The sequence below is a fragment of the Saccopteryx leptura genome, chromosome 6 (assembly GCF_036850995.1).
Source record: "Saccopteryx leptura isolate mSacLep1 chromosome 6, mSacLep1_pri_phased_curated, whole genome shotgun sequence".
NCBI lineage: Eukaryota > Metazoa > Chordata > Mammalia > Chiroptera > Emballonuridae > Saccopteryx > Saccopteryx leptura.
In genome coordinates, this window is record NC_089508.1 from 140,749,834 (window position 1) to 140,772,274 (window position 22,441).

Here is a 22,441-nt window from a genome sequence, read left to right on the forward strand (position 1 = left end):
TCCCGGTGTTGAACAGTGCCTCCCGTTCACTCTGTAACATGTTCTGCAGCTTCCTCTCCTGGACTATTAACTTCAAGCGCTTTATTCGCTCCCCAGAGTGGGAGATAAAGTCAGGTCTGTGAAGCTGAAGTGATTCCTAAGGAAGAGAAAAGCCCATCCTCACATTAATGATGCAGTCTGCTGTCCAAGGGCCTAGAAAAACAGTACTTGACCAACAGACTTAAGGAGCCCATGTGTAAAGGTATGTTCTACTCTCTAGAAAATATCTCCAGTTGAAGAATAGCCTAACAACTCTCTGTGTGGGACAGCTCCAGTAGGAAAATCAGAGGGTCAAAGACATGCCTTTGGACTAGGTCAAGAGCTAAGACTGTAACAACTACAACTCTCCAAATGGGAGAGCTTGGCCCATTGTGCTGTCTTACATTTCCCTTCAAACAAATATTACATCATTAAACAACATTTCCTTTAGGTCTCAAAAACATAAAGAAGAGACTTGGCCCCCTTTGAAACCTGTGTTAAACAGAACAGAAGTGATGGAGGAACAAATGTAAGTCTGATGCAAACGTGAGGCCCCCAGAGGACAGGCAGGTGTCTACACACCCAAGGACCACTGTCACAACATCTTCTGATGCGTGGTTTAAAATGGTTAACAGAGTAAGGCAGCCTTTAATTAACAAGGAGAGTGAGAATAGATGAACTACAAAGGTGTGAGAAACCAGTGTCACATGACTGAACTTCTGAAAGTCAAGTCACAGATTTAACGTCATTGTTGTGCACCCTTCCTTCCCCCTTAAATGTAGGGCTAAAATGAACTCAGTGCCATGCACCTGCAAGGTTGCTCTCACAAATGGCTTCGGTGGACCTCGGCCCAGGCCTGCTGGTATCCCACGGCTGTCTGTGTGCTGACCCTGCCAGTTCTGTTCCGGAGTGGTTCCCTCCAGGGCTTGGTGTTGGTGACTGGTGCAAACCAGGAGATGCCAGGGCCATGAGGCTTGAGCAGCTTTTCCTTCTTAGGGCCAGACTTCACATTTTCCACAGGAACAAACCATGAGACTCCTGTAGGAAATATTTTTTTTTTTTTTTTTAATTTTTCTGAAGCTGGAAACAGGGAGAGACAGTCTGACAGACTCCCGCATGCGCCCGACCGGGATCCACCCGGCACGCCCACCAGGGGCGACGCTCTGCCCACCAGGGGGCGATGCTCTGCCCATCCTGGGGATCGCCATGTTGCGACCAGAGCCACTCTAGCGCCTGAGGCAGAGGCCACAGAGCCATCCCCGGCACCCGGGCCATTTTTGCTCCAATGGAGCCTTGGCTGCGGGAGGGGAAGAGAGAGACAGAGAGGAAAGCGTGGCGGAGGGGTGGAGAAGCAAATGGGCGCTTCTCCTGTGTGCCCTGGCCGGGAATCGAACCCGGGTCCTCCACACGCTAGGCCGATGCTCTACCGCTGAGCCAACCGGCCAGGGCGGAAATATTTTTTAAGTGATAAAAAAAGATGTTTCCTTTTTCTCATCAGAGACATGTGTATAATAGAGGCTCTCAGCAGACTCAGCTGATGCCCAGAAGTCTGCTTACTGTAGGCATAACTCTGCAATTGTAGTGCTGGATACTTCTAAAATTTGGTTTTCTTGTCATGGTGGTGCTGGGGTGGAAATGGGGTCAACATAGAGACATTTAGAAAAACAATCCGAGCATTTCAAGAAACTTAAAATTCACTAGTTTTTCTGCTACAGAACTGGGAATTAGAAACTAACCTTCACAGGAGCTCTGCTTGTTCTTCCTTAACTTTTTGTCCCCAAGATAATTGGTAAGGAGCTTTTTTTCTTCTATTTTTTCTGCTATTTTTTCTTCTGACCAAGAAGTCACATCACTGTCTTCTTCCACTCTAGTCTTGCTAGAAATTGGAGTTGGGAAAGTCACCCCAACATCTCGAGTGTGTTTTTTGACACCATTCACAATCTCCAAGTTACCTGAAGGGAAAGATCACCAATGGCTCTGGAAGCAGCCTTGAGACTTATTTGGCAGGTATATTCAAATCAGTAAATGAAACATTTTAAGGCTTCAAAAATGCAGGCTACTGCCTTTGTGGGTGGGTGGGGGATATATGAGGGAAGGAAAGTAAGGGGGGAGGTGATAGGAAGAGAAGGAGGAGGAGGGGAAAGAGGTTCTATATCTAAGCCAGTTTAAATGTTAGAAGAAAAGAACTACTAATATAGATTCCATAGAAGGAGAATTTCAGCTCTAATCCCAAGTGAGACAGAGTAAATGACTGTAGTCCTACTGGCAGTCACACAAGTAAGGACAAGATTGACAGATGTCAAGACAAGATTTGAGGGGGGGGGGGAAATCAAGGTGGGAGTTTTTGTTTATAAAATCAAAAGTCAGAGCCTGACCAGGCAGTGGAGCAGTGGATAGAGCATCAGACTAGGATGCAGAAAAACCAGGTTCGAAACCTCGAGGTCACCAGCTTGACACAGGCTCATCTGGCTTGAGCTGGAGGTCGCTACTTGAGCATGGGATCATAGACATGACCCCATGGTCACTGTATTGAGCTCAAAGTCGCTGGCTTGAGCAAGAGGTCACTCGCTCTGCTGTAGCCCCATGATCAAGGCACATATGAGAAAGCAATCAATGAACTAAGGTGTCATAATGAACTGATGCTTCACATCTCTCTCCCTTTCTGTCTGTCCCTCTCTCTGTCTCTGTCAAAAAAAAAAATTTTTTTTAATCAAAAGACAGAGAAAGGCATAATATGAAAGCCTCCTTCCTATTCCTGTTCTCCATTTGCTCAGTTCAGAACCCCACTGATTCCAGAAAACCTTTTTGTGCATATGCATGCAATCTCCTTCTTCCTTTTTTTTTTTTTTTGTATTTTTCTGAAGTTGGAAACGGGGATGCAGTCAGACAGACTCCCGCATGCGCCAAACCGGGATCCACCCGGCATGCCCACCAGGGGGTGATGCTCTGCCCATCTGGGGCATCTCTCTGCTGCAATCAGAGCCATTCTAGCACCTGAGGCAGAGGCCACAGAGCCTTCCTCAGCGCCCGGGCAAGCTTTGCTCCAATGGAGCCTTGGCTGTGGGCTGGGAAGAGAGAGACAGAGAGGAAGGAATGGGGGAGGGGTGGAGAAGCAGATGGGTGCTTCTCCTGTGTGCCCTGGCCGGAAATCGAACCCGGGACTCCTGCACACCAGGCCAACGCTCTACCACTGAGCCAACTGGCCAGGGCCTTCCTTTATTTTTTTAAATACATGTAGCAGCATGCTATTCACTGCTCTGTATCTTGCTTTTTCTTTTTAGTTAAATATCTTTGAAATCTTGCCATATTTGTAGAAAGAGAAATTTGCCATTCTAAGTAGAATTTCATTAATTAGATGTACAACAATTTCTTTAACCACTTGGTTAACCGTGGATACCTAAATTGAATTTAATGTTCTACTATGATAATACTTCCATTAACTTTGTGGTTATTTCTACACACTTGTCATTTTGCACATATGCAGAGTGCATATACAGGCTAAAGTCCAAATGTAAAAGTACTGAATGAAAGTAATTTTGACAGAAACTGCCAAACTGCCTGTCATAGGGATTATACTTTCGACTTATACTCCCACTAGAATGCACGAGAGCACCTATGTCCTTATACTCGCCCATACACTTGTCAGCAACCTTAGATTTTTGCTAATCTGATAGGTAAATGATGGCATTTGAGTAGTGTTAATCTTCATTTAGAATGAGGTTGAGTACCTTATGTTTAACAAATACTTGTATTATGGTGAGAAGAATGTTTAAATTCAATAAATTTACCTGCTTGCACGCCCTTGTTTAACATATGTGCATTTTGCTTGTCGCAAAGGGTAGAGCTTGAGCTCCAGAAAGTACTGGTAGAAGATGAAATAGAGTCAGAAGAAATCATGTGGTTTTCCACCTAGAAAAAATAAGAGACCCTGTTACCATTACCTGCAAACAACAGCACAATTACCCACAGGATAAGAAAATGTATATCACCACCAAGAAGAACCCTTTCTTTTTTCAAATTTTAAATAAAATAGTGAGAAGAGGCGAGGCAGAGACAGACTCTTGCATGTGCCCTGACCGGGATCCACCCAGCAAGCCCACTAGAAGACGATACTCTGCCCATCTGGGGCCCTTGCTTCTTTGCAACGTGAGCCATACTTTTAGCACCTGAGGCGGAGACCATGGAGCCATCCTCAGCGCCCAAGGCCCATTCACTCCAATAGAGCCAGGGCTGCAAGAGGGGAGAGAGAGCCTGACCTGTGGTGGTGCAGTGGATAAAGCATTAACCTGGAACACTGAGGTTGCCAGTTCGAAGTCCTGGGCTTCCCTGGTCAAGGCACATATGGGAGTTGATGCTTCCTGCTCTTCCCTCTTCTCTCTCTAAAAATGAATAAATAAAGTCTAAAAAAAAATTAAAGAGGGGAGAGAGAGAAAGAGAGAGAGAGAGAAGTGAGAGAGGGAGCAACATATGGGTGCTTCTCCTGTGTACCCTGACTGGGAATTAAACCCTGGACGTCCACATGCCTAGCCAATGCTCTACCGCTCAGCCAACCGTCCAGGGGCAAGAAGAGTCCTTTCTTATCCAATCCAAATTGTGGAGATGAAGTTTCCAAATTGTGGAGATGAAGTGACAATGTGAACATGCTGAACATGCTACCACATAATTTATGATAGGGAGGAGAATGCTGTTGTAGTTGAATAAGGGCCTTAACTGTTTCCTGAAGGTAAGATAAATCAAATAAACAAACAAACAAACAAAATCAAACTAGGTATATTCCTAAGACTTGAAAACACTGGCCTGGGCCAGATAGATCGGTTGGTTAGAGCATCATCTTGAAGCACAGAGGTTGTCAGTTTTATCCTCAGTCAGGGCATGTACAGCAACAGTTCTATGTTCCTGTCTCTGTCTCTCTCTCCCTTACTTTCTCTGTACAATCAATAAAATAAACATTAAAAAAAAGAATAAAGGAAAAACCTTAAAGAGGGTGCTAGCCAAAAATTAGCTTAGTTGGTCTTCAGAATGAAATTCTGACTAGATACCTGCATAAATTTTGATGAGAGATAGAGGGCTGGGGATAATTAAACAGTGTGATAAGCTGTACAGTGCTTTCTATCAAATCAGACTCAGATACTCACACAAAGATAAAGGCCAATGAGCTGAAAGGCCCCCTGAGAAGTCCTGAATGAGTACTGGAAAAAGCATTAAAGAGCCTGAAAAGCCTTTTCCGTTACATCAGAGATAGGATAGAAATGAAAGGAAAGTTCATAGGTTTAAGTTGATGGTGGAATATTAGTGGATGATAAATTATCAAACTATAGTTGAACAAATATACATAGTATAAGATAGTATTTCTTAAACTTTATCATAACAATGCCCTGGAGGAAAGGCCCTTACCCAGAACACTGGCTTGGAATCTCATGGAGATATGAGTCTCTGTATTTTGAATAAATTCCAGGTGCTTATCTCCTTAAGCAAGTTTGGCAGAGGTAAACAGAAGCCCAACTCAGAAAGGAAACTGAAGATATCTGCTCCCCTGAACTAGATAAATTATATTTCAGGGACTTCAGGAAACTTAGCAACAGAATCCTGGAGGAGAGGAGCTATGTTAGATGTCTTGAACAGGAGATGTTTTGTTTTGTTTTTTAATTTATGTCTTTTATTTTTTTAACTTTTAGAGAGGAGTGAGAGAGAGAGAGAGAGAGAGAGAGAGAGAGAAGGGGGAGGGAGGAGCAGGAAGCATCAACTCCCATATGTGCCTTGACCAGGCAAGCCCAGGGTTTTGAACAGGCAACCTCAGCATTTCCAGGTCAATGTTTTATCCACTGTGCCACCAAGGTCAGGCAGGAAATGTTTTAATTTTCAAAAAGGTAAGCGTTGCAAACTGGTGGGTTTGACACTAATGAACTGAGAGATTTAAAAATGAATCACCAACCTGATAATCTGAAGCATCTGCAGGTCAAAGAAAACATGAGCAAATTTCAGACAAGGAGCAGTAAGGCAGGCAGAACAAGCCTTGCCTGCTTAGCCTTATTTTTCTTATGAGACACAGTCACTATTTGGCAGACCAAAAGAATGTGCAGTAGAGACCTTGAAGACAACAACAAAACTTCTCATGACATCTTGCCTGCATGAGTTATATGCTTAAATGATAATATATAGAACCATAACTGCTTGAAACACTCTTACACAAATATTATCAGCACAGGTGAGAGGCCTTTGCTGAGTGATATATCTTGCATTCAACAACTATTTCCTAAGCACTTACTGTGTGCCAGTCACTTGGTGTATTCTGCCTATTCCTTCTTAACACTGTATGTATCAATGTCTCAGAGATATGGAAAGCAGATTTCCCCTAAAATGTACATCTTGGAGGGCCTAAATGGCCATCACAATCCCAAATAACAACAGGAATGATGGGCCAAATCAAGTAAGGGATAATTGTAAAGTAGGCAGGAGGAATGGAAAAAACTTGGATGCAGTAGACAAAGCTCTGGGTCTGGAGACCTAAGCCAGCCACAGATCCTCCCTTCACGAGCCGTGTCTACTTGAAAAAGCCACCACCTCTCTGTGCCACTTTCCCAGTTGAGAAAGTGAACACCTACATTTCTGAAATTATGGAATTGTTAGGAAAACAAGTCAGTTTGATAATAACCAGTAAAAAAATAATATAAATCTGTGAAATTATTATCTTAAAACAAGTATGAGTACAGAAAGGGTGATGAGAAAGATGTGAATGACCAGAAATACACTACACCTTCTCTAAGGCTATAAAAGAAACAAGCAAACAACAACAACAACAAAAACACAATACAAAAAAAGAAATAAAGGAGGAAAAAGCACTTGTACTAAAATAAACTGATTTTCAAGATATATTTTAAGTACAGCCTGACCAAGTAGTGGATGGAGCATTGGACTGGGACACAGAAGACCCATGTTTGAAACCCCAAGGTCGCCAGCTTGAGCACGGGCTCATCTGGTTTGAGCAAAGCTCACCAGCTTGAGCTCAAGGTCGCTGGCTCGAGCAAGGGGTCACTCGCTCTGCTGTAGCCCCAACCCCTGCCCTTGTCAAGGCACATATGAGAAAGCAATCAATGAACAACTAAGGTGCTGCAATAAAGAATTGATACCTCTCATCTCCTTTCCTGCCTGTCCCTATCTGTCTCTCTGTCACTCACACACACACACACACACACACACACACACACACGATATATTGTAAGTACAAAAAGCAAAGTATGCTGCCATTTTTGTGAAATGAGTATTAAATATATTTTTTGTATTAGTATAAAATACCTGTGGAAGAAAAGAACCCAATTGGAAAGGAGAGGTAAAACTATTTTTATTTGCTAATGAGATGATTCTCTTTGTAGAAAATATGAAAGAATACATAAAAGTGTACTAGAACTAAAAGAAGTTAAGCCAGATTGCAGAATATAAGATCAATAAGATTTTAAAAATCAACTGTTTCCATATCTAATAATAAATCTGTAATAAACTTCCAAGAAACAATTCCATTCATAATATCATCAAGAAGAAAATATTTAGGAATAAACAGAAGTGCAAGCTTTGCATTCTGAAAACTACAAATCATTGATGAGAGAAATTAAAGATCAAAATAAATAGTGAGCCCTGGCCAGATAGTTTGGCTGGTTGGAGCATGGTCCCAAAGCACAGAGGTTGCTGGTTTGATCCCCAGTCAGGGCACATACAGGAGCAAATCTATGTTACTAGATCTGTCTCTGCCTCTCTCTTTCTTCCTCTCTCTCTAATATAAAAAAATATATATTTTAAAATAAGTAGATATTCCACATATGTAATTTAAAAGTGGGTAAAAGATTGAATAGACATTTCACCAGAGATATGAGGGCTAATTAGCATATAAAAACATGTTCAACATTATCAGTCATTAGGAAAATGCAAATTAAAATCACAATGAGGTATCACTTCATACTTACTAGGGTAGCTATAACAAAAAAGATGGACACTACTAAGTGTGGACAAAACAGAAACAGAAATCTTCAAATATCATGAATGAAAATGTAAAAATGGTAGAGCCACTTTGGAATTTTATTAAAAACTAAAGATAAACTTAACATATTACCCAGCAATTCCATTCAGATAAATGAAAACATATGTCCACACAAATGTTTTCACAAATATTCACAGCATATTATTTATATTATCAAAAAAAAAAACCCAAACAAATTAAACAATCCAAATGTCTAACAACCAGTATTTGGATAAATGAGGCATAGTCATATAATGGAATACTAATCACCAATAAAAAGGAACTACTGATACATACTACCACATAGATAAACACTGAAAACATGTTAAGTAGAAGAAGCCAGATGAAAAGCACTACATATTAAATGATTATATTTATATGGAATGATCAGAAAAGGCAGAGGCAGGTTAGAAATTGTGGCTATAATGAGGATTGATTGCCAACAGGCAAAAGGGACCTTTTCAGGTGACAGAAATGTTCAAAAACTGAACTGTGGCAATGACTGCACAACTATGTAAATTTACTAAAAATAATTGAATTGTACACTTGAAACAGATGAACTTTTATGTAAATTATACATCACCAAAGCTGTTTTATAATCTCTAATGATATGCAAGAACAAGTAACATTGAGTGACTCTAGAAAGAGCAGGGTGTCTGGGAAACAAGTGGGGAAGGACACTCTATCCAATTTTTTTACATTTTTAATTTTGTACCATGTGATTGTCCTACCAGTTTAAGAAGTGAGACTAAACAAACAAACAAACAAAAACTTAGGCCTGACCAGGCAGTGGTGCAGTGGATAGAACATCAGACTGGGATGCGGAAGACCCAGGTTCGAGACCCCAAGGTCGCCAGCTTGAGCATGGGCTCATCTGGCTTGAGCAAAAATTCACCAGCTTGGACCCAAGGTCGCTGGCTCAAGCAAGGGGTTACTTGGTCCACTGAAGGCCCATGGTCAAGGCACATATGAGAAAGCAATCAATGAACAACTAAGGTGTCACAATCCACAACGAAAAACTAATGATTGATGCTTCTCATCTCTCAGTTCCTGTCTGTCTGTCCCTGTCTATCTCTCACTCTGACTCTCTCTCTGTCTCTGTAAAAAAAATTAAATTAAATTAAAATTAAAAAAAAAAAAAAGCTTAGAAGAGTCCGGCAATCAAGATCTACCAGCTCTGGTGAGTTCAACAAGTGGAAAATCGATGTTAGGCTAGAGAAGTGTTCTAGCCACAGAAAGGAACACGGTTAATTAAGTCTGCTCTGTCAACATGCTTTCACCACCTGAAGTACAGCATGCTTAGGTGTTTAAAAGTAGGATACTGACAAACTGAATAGACCCAGGAAAGCTGCCAACTTAGGAAAAAGGAGTAAGAAACATGACCTTAGAGGAATGGTTCAAAAAGCAAAGACTAATAAGAAAACAACCCTTAAGGGGAGGAAATGGGAGCCAAGAGGTAGATAGACCCATTTTCTGTGCCTGAAGAGTACAAAACTGAGAACAGAGCCAGAAAATCCATGTGAGCAGGTTTTGGATCTTTGTAAGTTATACCCTTTGATAAATGGAGTCTTAGACAAATGGAATGAGTTGCCCATGAACAGTGAACAGAAGAGCTGTTGAAGCAGAGGCTGGAGCACCTTGTGGTATATGTAGCAGAGTGCGAATGATAGTGTCCTCCAAGCCTGAGCCTGTGAACCCCCTGCACTTCCAGAATACACACTCAGTGGTATGCATTACTGGTGTGAAAGAACACATTTACATTTGATTCAATGAGAAGCCTTATGGGTATGCTTCCATTTCTAGGTTGTCTCCCTGATTAAGTAATTCCTGCCCTAAAAAGGGTTAATATTTAAAAACAGAAAATAGTCTAAAAATTAAATTTTCTTTCAACAGAATACATTTAGTTAGCCCTCTAGACTGGTGAAAATAAAAATGACATTAAAAAACAAATGTTTTCAAGGATGTGGAGAAATTGGAACCCTCATACAATGCTGTGAGAATGCAAAATGGTGAGAATACTTCAGATAATAGTCCAGTAGACCCTCAATGGTTAAAATATAGTTACATATGACCCAGCATATATCCACTCCTAGGCACAAGCACAAAAAACATCCACATAAACACATGTACATGAATGTTCACAGCAGCTATGTTAATAGTAGCCAAAAAGTGGAAGAAATCCAAATGTCCATTAACTGATGTCTGGATAAATAAAACATGGTATATTCATACAATGGAATAGGATTATTTGGTAATAAAAAGGAATGATTACAAGCTACAGTATAGATGAACCTTGAAAACATTAAGCAAAAGAAGCCTGTCACAAAAGAACCATATTGTATGATTCCACTTAAATGAAATGTCCAGAATAAGAAAATCTATGGAGGAAGTACATTATTAGTGACTGCAGCCGGGGCTAGGGCAAGGGTGGGAGTTTGGGGGAAATAAGGAATGATTGCTAATGTGTACAGTGTTTTGGGGAGTGTTGAAAATGTTTTAAAATTAGATTGGGGTGATGGTGCACAACACCATGCACACACTAAAACTCACTCAACATTTTTCTTTTTGACAAAGACAGAGAGAGACAGATAGGGACAGACAGGAAGGGAGAGAGATGAGAAACATCATCAATCCTTCGTTGCAGCACCTTAGCTGTTCATCGATTGCTTTCTCATATGTGCCTTGACTGGGGTGGGGAGGGCTACAGCAGAGCAAGTGACTCCTTGCCCAAGTCAGTGGCCTTAGGCTCAAGCCAGCAACACTGTGCTCAAGCTGGTGAACTGTGCTCAAACCTGATGAGTTCGCGCTCCAGCTGGCGACCTTGGAGTTTCGAACCTGGGTCCTCTGCATCCCAGTCCGACGCTCTATCCACTGCGCCACTGCCTGGTCAGGTAAAACTTATTCAACTTTACATGTGAATTTTATAATATGTGAAAAATCTCAAGAAAGCTGTAAAAATGAATTTATTCATGTATGCCAACTGAAATACATGTAGATTATGAAGCCTTATTTGGACAGAAAACCTCCTCATGTTCTATAGCTCTGCATCTTTTCTGTTACTGAATACAAGAACAATAGAAGGTGACCAAGTGTCATTTTAACATAATAAAGAACAGACAGTCCTAACAAAAATGTGGTGCTGGATGTTGTATGTTATGATGAAACACTACACACACACTATGGTTAGAGCCACATGCAAACAATGAGAATCACACAATCATGCCATGTTGACTTCCAGAGTCATAACAAACACAATGCACAGGTCTGCATTGTTTGACAATTTGTGCTGAGAACCCACCATGGGATAGATCATTTTTGCTGAATTCATTTACAGATGGTGTCTGTAAACCACAACAGGTCACTTTCCTTGGTCCATGGGACAGGCTCAAGTATTTCCTCTAACGATAGCATCATTCCTCAGGGCCTGGTATTAACCAGGTGTGGGTCAGTCCACTTAGTTCTCTGCAATGAGGCTTACACATAAAGATTTTTAAGTGCCTGATCAGGTGGTGGTGCAGTGGATAGAGCGTCGGACTAGGATGCGGAAGACCCAGGTTCGAGACCCTGAGCTCGCCAGCTTGAGTTCAAGCTCATCTGGTTTGAGCAAAGCTCACCAGCTTGAGCCCAAGGTCGCTGGCTCGAGCAAGGGGTTACTCGGTCTGCTGAAGGCCTGTGGTCAAGGCACATATAAGAAAGCAATCAATGAACAATTAAGGTGTTGCAATGTGCAATGAAAAACTAATGATTCAGCGGTAGAGCGTCGGCCTAGCGTGCGGAGGACCCGGGTTCGATTCCCGGCCAGGGCACACAGGAGAAGCGCCCATTTGCTTCTCCACCCCTCCGCCGCGCTTTCCTCTCTGTCTCTCTCGTCCCCTCCTGCAGCCAAGGCTCCATTGGAGCAAAGATGGCCCGGGCGCTGGGGATGGCTCTGTGGCCTCTGCCCCAGGCGCTAGAGTGGCTCTGGTGGCAACATGGCGACGCCCAGGATGGGCAGAGCATCGCCCCCTGGTGGGCAGAGCGTCGCCCCATGGTGGGCGTGCCGGGTGGATCCCGGTCGGGCGCATGCGGGAGTCTGTCTGACTGTCTCTCCCTGTTTCCAGCTTCAGAAAAATGAAAAAAAAAAAAAAAAACAAAAAAAAAACACTAATGATTGATGCTTCTCATCTCTCCATTCCTGTCTGTCTGTCCCTGTCTATCCCTCTCTCTGACTCTCTCTCTGTCTCTTTAGAAAAAAAAAAAAAGATTTTTAAGTGACTACAAGTTAACTAACATTATCAGCTACCATGGTTTAAGCTTTATTGTTGAGTCTTGGAAGATGATACATGCTGGCTGGCTGATTCTGTTTTAATTTCTATTATTATGAGAGCAAACTCACCTGCTGATGCCTTATTCCACACTGGGAAAAGCAAGTTAACTGCCATCATCTCAGAGATGTTTCAGGCTTTTTGTAGTACTTTTTATTTTAACTAAAATGTGAGACTCGTTCCCACATTTGTTGATCAAACACCATCAGATAGATCCAGGAAAAAAAAGCTTTTCAATTAAAATTTTACTCTTTTAGGTGGAAATAGAAAAGCATATCTAATATAGAGGAAAAGGCCATGTTTTCTTACATGACAATGTGGCTATTCTTCGTGGAGAAAGGACTATTGCTGACCTCCTGGCAGTCAGGGGACCGCAGGGAGATGTTTTGTTTTCCCCCCAGAGGAATGGGTTTATGTCCATTCATTTATAACTGCTCAAGGTTAGGACCAGAGATTCACAAAGACTGAGTCAAAATTAGAAATATAGTAGATAGTATCAAAAGATATTTTTTTCTTGTGAAAAGTTTTTAGTTATGTGCAGATCAAATTGGCAACTGTGGTTTCAATAATAAAATTTACTAACCCATAAAGGGAGACACAATCACAAAGTATCATTCAAAACAGCACTTTCACACAGTTTTAATTCCTAGAGACAAAATTAAAGCTTAAAAAAGAAGGAACTCAGTTAACTAATATTCAGCATTAGAAAATCAGAACTGGTCGTTTATTTCAGCATGTATAATAGATAGCAATTATGAAAAATCTTCCCCAGAAAATTAAAACTGTGTCTGCAAAATAGATTCTTAGAAAATTTATTCTGTTATACAAATGGGATGATTCTGCATGATGCCAAAATTTAACATATGATCATAAGACTGGATGGTTAAAATGTAAACTGCGTTCAAGAAAAGCAAACAGGATAAAAAAGTTTCCTAGATAATGGCAGGGTTTGGGGTAGGGAAAATAATGAAGCAAGTCATTAATTAATAGATATGGGCAAAACCAAGTTAATAAGTGACCATGAAAAGCTTGTAGGGGGTGGCAGAGCTGGATGACATGGGTCTCAGGGGATTTTCTATCAGATTGGAAAATTATGGTCTGGAAGTACCTCCTGCTCCCTTTTTCTTCCTCTGCATTCTCTCCAATCTTTCCTCTTGGCTTTAATATTTATGAAGATTATGACCACCTCTACATGATTCTAAAATCTTTATTTCACTCTGATATATCTATGTGTGTTAGATATTTTCAGTTGGATGTTCTGATCTAGCTTCAAGTTTAATAAATAGAATGGCTTCACATTTTGGTCAATTAGTTTTGTCTTTAGAACTCTTTATTTTGATAAGTTAGCATACTATTTCAGCTGTTTTGAGTAGAAATTTCAAAAGAACCATGGCTAATAATAAAGTCCAACTGATTACAGTCCAGCTTAAAAGAATATTAGACTTTCCTAGTAAGTTTAGGAATATCATTTTACTTAAAAACTTCTATTGACAATTAGCTGAACATAAAATAAAATCATACCTCACACACAAAAATAAAGTCCATGTGGAGCAATAGTTTAAGTGTGTTGCTCTCTACCCTAAAGAAAATACTAAAAGAAAACCCAAAGAATATTTTTAAAATGACCTTGAGTTTGAGAAGATCTTTTTCAGTGTGGAACAAAGAAATAAAAATTTGAGTATATAACAAGACTACAGGCAAATCTCATTTTATTGTCCTTTGCTTGATTAAAATCTGCAAACACTGTTTATTGCAAACTGCAGGTCTGTGGCAATCCTGCATCAAGCAAGCCTATCAGTGCCATTTTTCCAATAGCATTTCCTCAGTTCATCTTTGTCATATTTTGGTTATTCTTGCAATATTTCAAACTTTTTCATAGTTACTAAATTTTGTTATGGTGATCTGTGATCAGTAATCTGATGTTTCTTTTGTAATTGTTTTTGGACACAATGAACATCACCCATATAAGACAGCACACTTAATAAATGTGTATATTCTGATTGCTCCAATGACCAGTGGTTCACCCATCTCTCTCCCTCTCCTTGGGCCTCCTTAGTACCTGATACACAACAATACTGAAATCAGGTTAATTAGCAACCCTACAATGGCCTCTAGAGTTTAAGTGAAAGAGCTGCAGGTCTCTCACTTTAAATCAAAAGCTAGAAATTATTAAGCTCGGTGAGGAAGGCATGCTGAAAGCTGAGATAGGCTGAAAGCTATGTCTCTCGCACTGTAGCACTCCAGCCCGCTGGGAATACCAGTGTCGTTTGGAAGAAACCTACTCAAGATACAAACTTATGTCAAGAGGAAGAGGGGGAGACCTGCCAAGGGAGGCAAAGAAGACCTCCTGAATCTCCTTCCCCTCAGCTTTTATTGATCAGAAGCAGAACAGAGGTAACAGGATTACAGGGAGGGAGACCAGGTGGTAAGGGGAAAGAATGACTAATGGCCATTTGCTGACATGAAGAAAGTGATAATTTGGGTCTTTACATTCTTTCTCTTTTGCTAATTAACAAGCACAAAGGAAGGGGCAATCTAGAACCTCTAGGCTAATTTTCTAAAGCCCATTCTCATGCCATCCTTTGTGTCTACACAAAGGTAACTCACTCACAATCTCTTGGTGTTTGCATCCAAGAGACATTCACTCAGGCTTTTAACTAAAGTTCCCCAATCCAAGTCATAGAGCAGGGGACCCCAAACTACAGCCTCGTGGGCCGCATGCGGCCCCCTGAGGCCATTTATCCACCCCCCTCCCCGCTGCACTTCTGGAAGGGGCACCTCTTTCATTGGTGGTCAGTGAAAGACGCAAAGTGCAGCATTGCTCACATCCTGTACTACTTCTGGTGATGCGGAACGCATGCGTCAGGGCTCCGGAAGCCCATCATATCACTTGTTATGCTAGCAGTGACAAATATGGAACCAGACATTGACCATCTCATTAGCCAAAAGCAGGCCCATAGTTCCCATAGTTCCCATTGAAATACTGGTCAGTTTGTTGATTTAAATTTACTTGTTCTTTTATTAAATATTGTATTTGTTCCCGTTTTGTATTTTACTTTAAAATAAGATATGTGCAGTGTGCATAAGGATTTGTTCATAGTTTTTTTTTATAGTCTGGCCCTCCAATGGTCTGAGTGAACTGGGCCCCTGTGTAAAAAGTTTGGGGACTCCTGTCATAGAGGGTTCAAGGTTAGATGGGTGATTGCCTACATTGCACCAGTCACATTGTGAATGTAAAAAAAAAAAAGCTCTCAAAGGAAATTAAAAGTGCTACTCCAGTGAACACAGGAATGCTAAGAAAACAAAATAGCCTTACTGCTGAAATGGAGAAAATTTTTCTGGTGAGACCACACCAGCCACAGCATTCCCTTAAGCCAAAACATAATCCAGAGCAATGCTCTAACTCTCTTCAATTCTATAAAGGCTAAGAGAGGTGAGAAAGTTGCAGAAAAAAAGCTTAAAGCCAGCAGAGTTTGGTTCATGAGAATTAAGGATAAAAGCCGTCTCCATGACATAAAACTGCAAAGTGAAACAGCAAGTGCTGATATAAAAGTGGAGGCATCTAGCAGAGATAATTAATGAAGATGGCTATATTAAACAACAGATTTGCAATATTGACAAAAGAACATTATACTGGAAGATACAATCTAAGCCTGACCAGGCAGTGGTGCAGTGGATAGAGCGTTGGACTGGGAAGCGGAGGACCAAGGTTTGAGACCCCAAGGTCGCCACCTTGAGCGCTGGCTCATCTGGTTTGAGCAAAGCTCACTGCTTGGACCCAAGGTCACTGGCTTGAACAAGGGGTTACTCAGTCTGCTGTAGCCCCACAGTCAAGGCACATATGAGAAAGCAATCAATGAACAACTAAAGTGCCACAACAAAAAACTGATGCTTCTCATCTCTCTCCGTTCCTGTCTATCTGTCCCTATCTATCCCTCTCTCTGACTCTCTGTCTCTGTTAAAAAAAAAAAAAAAAAAGATACAACCTAAGACTTCCACACCTACAGAGAAGTCGATTGCTGGCTGTAGGGCCAGTAGCCATGGCCACCATCACAGCCACCTGGCCCCTGCAGGTTTGCATTTGATTCAAACAGATTGTACTAAAACAATGGCACCCGGCGGACAAAAACACACACTGGGCTCCAAAACCCATTCATTCAGTGCTCACAAAGCTCCTGTCTTATCTGAGTTTCCTAGAATCAAAGGTTTCTAGCTCACTAGGCTAGTGAGCCTTATTCACCTCTGTTCCCCATCTCCTTCTCTCTGCACAAACTGCACCAACTGGCTTCTCCTTCAGCATTCTGCCATCTTGGCTGCCTCTCCTCTCCTCCACTTGGCCTTTCTCTGCTCTCTCCTCTAATGCTAATCTCAGGAACTGAGAGAGAGCAAGCTCCTGGTCTGCTCCCATTTCATAGTGTAGAAATCAAAACCTTTAATCCAATATACAAATAAGGAAGTCTCTGATACAAAGTCACTTATCTGAGGCATAATGAGATTCCTCATGAGAGTGCACCACCCCACATCATGCAATCAGTCAAGGGTGTGGGGAAAAGCTTAGTCTTAAAACTAAGCCTTAGGTTATAATGACCTGGCCTGCTTACAGCCTGTACCCCACACCCAATACAAAGTATAAGTGAGCATACATATATATCATATTACAAACTTATTTGACCAACACTGGCTTCAAAGGGCAGGTTAGGGGCTAATGCAGCTGCTAAGTTGAAGATAATGCTTATTTACCACCAAAAACCCTAAGGCAGGGGTCCCCAAACTACGGCCCGCAGGCCCCCTGAGGCCATTTATCCTGCCCCCGCCGCACTTCTGGAAGGGGCAACTCTTTCATTGGTGGTCAGTGAGAGGAGCATAATTCCCATTGAAATACTGGTCAGTTTGTTGATTTAAATTTACTTGTTCTTTATTTTAAATATTGTGTTTGTTCCCTTTTTTTTTTTTTACTTTAAAATAAGATGTGTGCAGTGTGCATAGGGATTTGTTCATAGTTTTTTTTTAGTCCAGCTCTCCAACGGTCTGAGGGACAGTGAACTGGCCCCCTGTGTAAAAAGTTTGGGGACCCCTGCCCTAAGGCCTTTAGAAATCATGCTAAATCTACTCTGTCTGTGCTCTATAAATGGAACAAAGCCTGGATGACAGCACCTCTATTTGCAACATGGTTTACTAAATATTTTTTTCTTTTTTTTTTTTTTTTATAAATTTTTATTAATGTAAATGGGATGACATTAATAATTCAGGGTACATATATTCAAAGAAAACATGTCTAGGTTATCTTGTCATTAAATTATGTTGCATACCCCTCGCCCAGAGTCAGATTGTCCTCCGTCACCCTCTATCTAGTTTTCTCTGTGCCCCTCCCCCTCCCCCTCCCCCTCAATCTCTCCCTCCCTCCCTCCTGCGTCCTCCCTCCCCCCACCCCTGGTAACCACCACACTCTTGTCCATGTCTCTTAGTCTCGTTTTTATGTTCCACCAATGTATGGAATCATGTAGTTCTTGTTTTTTTCTGATTTACTGATTTCACTCCGTATAATGTTATCAAGATCCCACCATTTTGCTGTAAATGATCTGATGTCATCATTTCTTATGGCTGAATAGTATTCCATAGTGTATATGTGCCACATCTTCTTTATCCAGTCTTCTATTGAAGGGCTTTTTGGTTGTTTCCATGTCTTGGCCACTGTGAACAGTGCTACAATGAACATGGGGCTACATGTGTCTTTACGTATCAATGTTTCTGAGGTTTTGGGGTATATACCCAGTAGAGGGATTGCTGGGTCATAAGCTAGTTCTATTTGCAGTTTTTTGAGGAACCACCATACTTTCCTCCATAATGGTTGTACTACTTTACAGTCCCACCAACAGTGGATGAGAGTTCCCTTTTCTCCGCAGCCTCTCCAACATTTGCTATTACCCGTCTTGTTGATAATAGCTAATCTAACAGGGGTGAGGTGGTATCTCATTGTAGTTTTGATTTGCATTTCTCTAATAACTAATGAAGCTGAGCATCTTTTTATATATCTGTTGGCCATTTGTATTTCTTCCTGGGAGAAGTGTCTGTTCATGTCCTCTTCCCATTTTTTTATTGGATTGTTTGTTTGTTTGTTGTTGAGTTTTATGAGTTCTTTGTAAATTTTGGATATTAGGCCCTTATCTGAGCTGTTGTTTGAAAATATCATTTCCCATTTAGTTGGCTGTCTGTTTATTTTTATATTAGTTTCTCTTGCTGAGCAAAAACTCTTTATTCTGATGTAGTCCCATTCATTTATCTTTGCCTTCACTTCTCTTGCCATTGGAGTCAAGTTCATAAAATGTTCTTTAAAACCCAGGTCCATGAGTTTAGTACCTATGTCTTCTTCTATGTACTTTATTGTTTCAGGTCTTATATTTAGGTCTTTGATCCATTTTGAATTAATTTTAGTACACGGGGACAGGCTGTAGTTGAGTTTCATTCTTTTGCATGTGGCTTTCCAGTTTTCCCAACACCATTTGTTGAAGAGGCTTTCTTTTCTCCATTGTGTGTTGTTGGCCCCTTTATCAAAGATTATCTGACCATATATATGTGGTTTTATTTCTGGGCTTTCTGTTCTGTTCCATTGGTCTGAGTGTCTATTTTTCTGCCAATACCATGCTGTTTTGATTATTGTGGCCCTATAATATAGTTTAAAGTCAGGTATTGTAATGCCCCCAGCTTCATTCTTTTTCCTTAGGATTGCTTTGGCTATTTGGGGTTTTTGTATAGTTCCATATAAATCTGATGATTTTTTGTTCTATTTCTTTAAAAAATGTCATAGGAATTTTGATGGGAATTGCATTAAATTTATATATTGCTTTGGGTAATATGGCCATTTTAATTATATTTATTCTTCCTATCCAAGAACAAGGAATATTTTTCCATCTCATTGTGTCTTTTTCTATTTCTCTTAACAATGCTTTGTAGTTTTTGTTATATAGGTCCTTTACATTCTTTGTTATGTTTATTCCTAGGTATTTTATTTTTTTTGTTGCAATCGTGAAGGGGATTATTTGTTTGAGTTCATTTTCTAATATTTCATTGTTGGCATATAGAAAGGCTATGGACTTTTGTATGTTAATTTTGTATCCTGCAACCTTACTGTATTGGTTTATTGTTTTAGTAATCTTTTTGTGGAGTCCTTCGGGTTTTCGATGTATAGGATCATATCATCAGCAAAAAGTGATACCTTTACTTCTTCTTTTCTGATATGAATGCCTTTTATTTCTTTGTCTTGTCTGATTGCTCTGGCCAGAACTTCTAGCACCACATTAAATAAGAGTGGAGAGAGTGGACAACCCTGTCTTGTTCCTGATTTAAGGTGGAAAGTCCTCAGTTTTATGTCATTTAATATGATGTTGGCTGATAGTTTATCATATACGGCCTTTATCATGTTGAGATATTTTCCTTCTATACCCATTTTGTTGAGCGTCTTAAACATAAAATTGTAAAACACACATTTCTTAAGAACCCTTGAAAGCCAAGATATTTACAAAACAAGACTAGTTGCCAATGGGAGGATAGGAATGAGTCTGGGGCATGGGGATAAAAGTTTTAAAAGACACTAGAAACACATTTAACTCAATCCTTGGAACCTCGAGTTAAAAAAAGAATATTTTACTTTATCTTGTTATACAAACTGTATATAGTACTTTTCTAATTCTATTATTTCATTCTGTGACTAGAAGGATTTATTGTGAATTCAAATAGGTATTTTCGGCAGAAACTAGAATGCAATGAAAAACTTGAGAATTAGGCCCTGGCCGGTTGGCTCAGTGGTAGAGCGTCGGCCTGGCGTGCAGGAGTCCTGGGTTCAATTCCCGGCCAGGGCACACAGGAGAAGAGCCCATTTACTTCTCCACCCCTCCCCCTCTCCTTCCTCTCTGCCTCTCTCTTCCCCTCCCACAGCCGAGGCTCCATTGGAGCAAAGCTGGCCCGGGTGCTGAGGATAGCTCCATGGCCTCTGGCCTCAGGCACTAGAATGGCTCTGGTCGCAACAGAGCGATGCCCCAGATAGGCAGAGCATTGCCCCCTGGTGGGCATGCTGGGTGGATCCCGGTCGGGCACATGCAGGAGTCTGTCTGACTGCCTCCCCATTACCAACTTCAGAAAAATACAAAAAAATAAAAAGAAAAAGAAAAAGAAAAGAAAAACTTGAGAATTCTCCTTTCTAGCTCATAATTAATATTTTGTGTTTGATCAATCTGGATTACCTTACTTTTTAATTAATGTTAAACAAAAATAAATTTATGGTTATTAGAAAATACATGCTTTTGATAAAATAATAAAACACACAGAATAAATAAAAAATTAGAATACCATAATTTTAAGATGTTATTATTTTGTCATGTATATATATATATATTTATTATATTTAGAATAATAGAAATATAGCTTTAAATCTTGCTTTTTATCTCTTAACATACATGAAATGTAACCTTTAGGTTCCAAAATACTGCTTTTGACTGTTGCTTCTCTCCACATATGTTCATAATGGTAAACACTGATATGAAATCAGCCTGTTTTATAAAAAGTAAAAGAACACTGGAAAACATTTGACTTGACATTACTAAAACTCTCATTTTATTTTTTATTCTCTCATGGAGGTCTCCTTGTTTGGTAGTAGGTTTGTGTTGTTCATTTGCCTGTCTGCTAATAACATGGATAATTGAAAGTAATGAGGTAAAAAAAACCAAAGAATTCATCTCCAGCTTTTTTCCATAAACAAAAACTCCAAAACCTTTTATTTTGTACTGACAGTAGCAAACTCTCCCCCTTCTTCAACCCAGAAACAGAAAAAGAGATGAGGGAGGGAGGGAGGAAGAATACAAGAGAAAACAAAGGAAGGGAGAGCACAGGAGCAAACACAGCAAAAGCATGATAAAGGGAGGAAAGGAGGAGCAACCAGAAAAACAAAAGACACAGTGGAGACAGTAGACACAGGGGGGCGGCAAGGGGGAGAGTGCAGTGCACAGTGAGCATACAGAGGCAGACTCAGGGAAAAGATAAGGCAGTGAGAGAAAAGCATGGGCTGCAGAGACAGGGGAGGGACTGCATACATAGAGCAGAGAGACACACAGAAAAAGTCAAAGAAACAGTAGGTGTCATTATAGGAAGGAGGGAGAGATAAGTAGGCAGCTGTAGCTATTTCTTAATACTGACTCTTAAACCCTCAAATGTATAAAGGGGCAAAAATGTGTTGGGCACACATGTTCAGGACAAAAAAAGGCATTAACACATCTAAGGAAATCTGGTTAAAGACAAGATAGGAGTTCAAAAAAGAAACAAAAATGATCAATAAACACACAAAAGAAAAATTTAAAATCCACTGGGTATGATTTTTAAAATGCAAATCAGAATATATATCATACATATTTCTGCCCCATCTGACTGTCAAATGCTAACAAGAATGCTATTGCCAGGTATTGCTCAAGGTATTATTATATATAACTGGGGAAAAAAAAATTTTGATTCAGCATTTCAGTACAACTTAGCAGTGTGTGTTAAACATTTTTAATGTGTATACTTAGTAACTCAGAAATTCCATGTTTAGAAATGTATCTCAAGGAAACAAGAATATTCATAAAGATGTAACATGACTATTCATCTGAGTGCAGATTATGATAAAAAATTTCCAAACAATTCAAATATTAGGAATAGATAACTGATTAAATACTATATTTATACAATGAAATCCATAAAGCTATTAAAAAGACTACATAAACCTGTATTTGACATAGAAAGACATCTATGATATATTAAGTGTTGAGGTTCAAAACAATACACATAATATGATTTTATTCTTTTGACTGTTGTCTCCATATATAAGCATGATTGTAAAGACTGATATGAAATCAGCCCACTTTATAAAAATGTAAGGAACACTGGTAAATTTTAATTGAACATTAATAAAGCTCTCATATTCTACTCTTATTGAGGTCTCTTCATAGGGTATTTAGCTACATTAGAACATGGACATAATAAAAATAGATCCAACATAAGCAGTAGGTGCATGAATCACTAAATACAAACCCACAAGCTTAATTAAGAAAATGTTAATCATGACTGGTTCAGGATGGTAAGAAGT

General features: G+C 40.1%; 1 protein-coding gene across 1 annotated transcript in view; it reads right to left on the reverse strand.

Moving 5' to 3' along the window:
• SUGCT (succinyl-CoA:glutarate-CoA transferase) overlaps window positions 1–22,441 on the reverse strand; it is a 249,485-nt gene continuing 227,044 nt past the window's right edge. The window contains exons 5-8 of the mRNA XM_066343682.1: window positions 3,807–3,927; window positions 1,755–1,970; window positions 828–1,056; window positions 1–136 (exon numbers count right to left, since the gene is read on the reverse strand). Coding sequence (XP_066199779.1) covers window positions 842–1,056; window positions 1,755–1,970; window positions 3,807–3,927 — 552 coding nt within the window. The 3' untranslated portion in view covers window positions 1–136; window positions 828–841. The remainder of the gene's footprint in view (window positions 137–827; window positions 1,057–1,754; window positions 1,971–3,806; window positions 3,928–22,441) is intronic.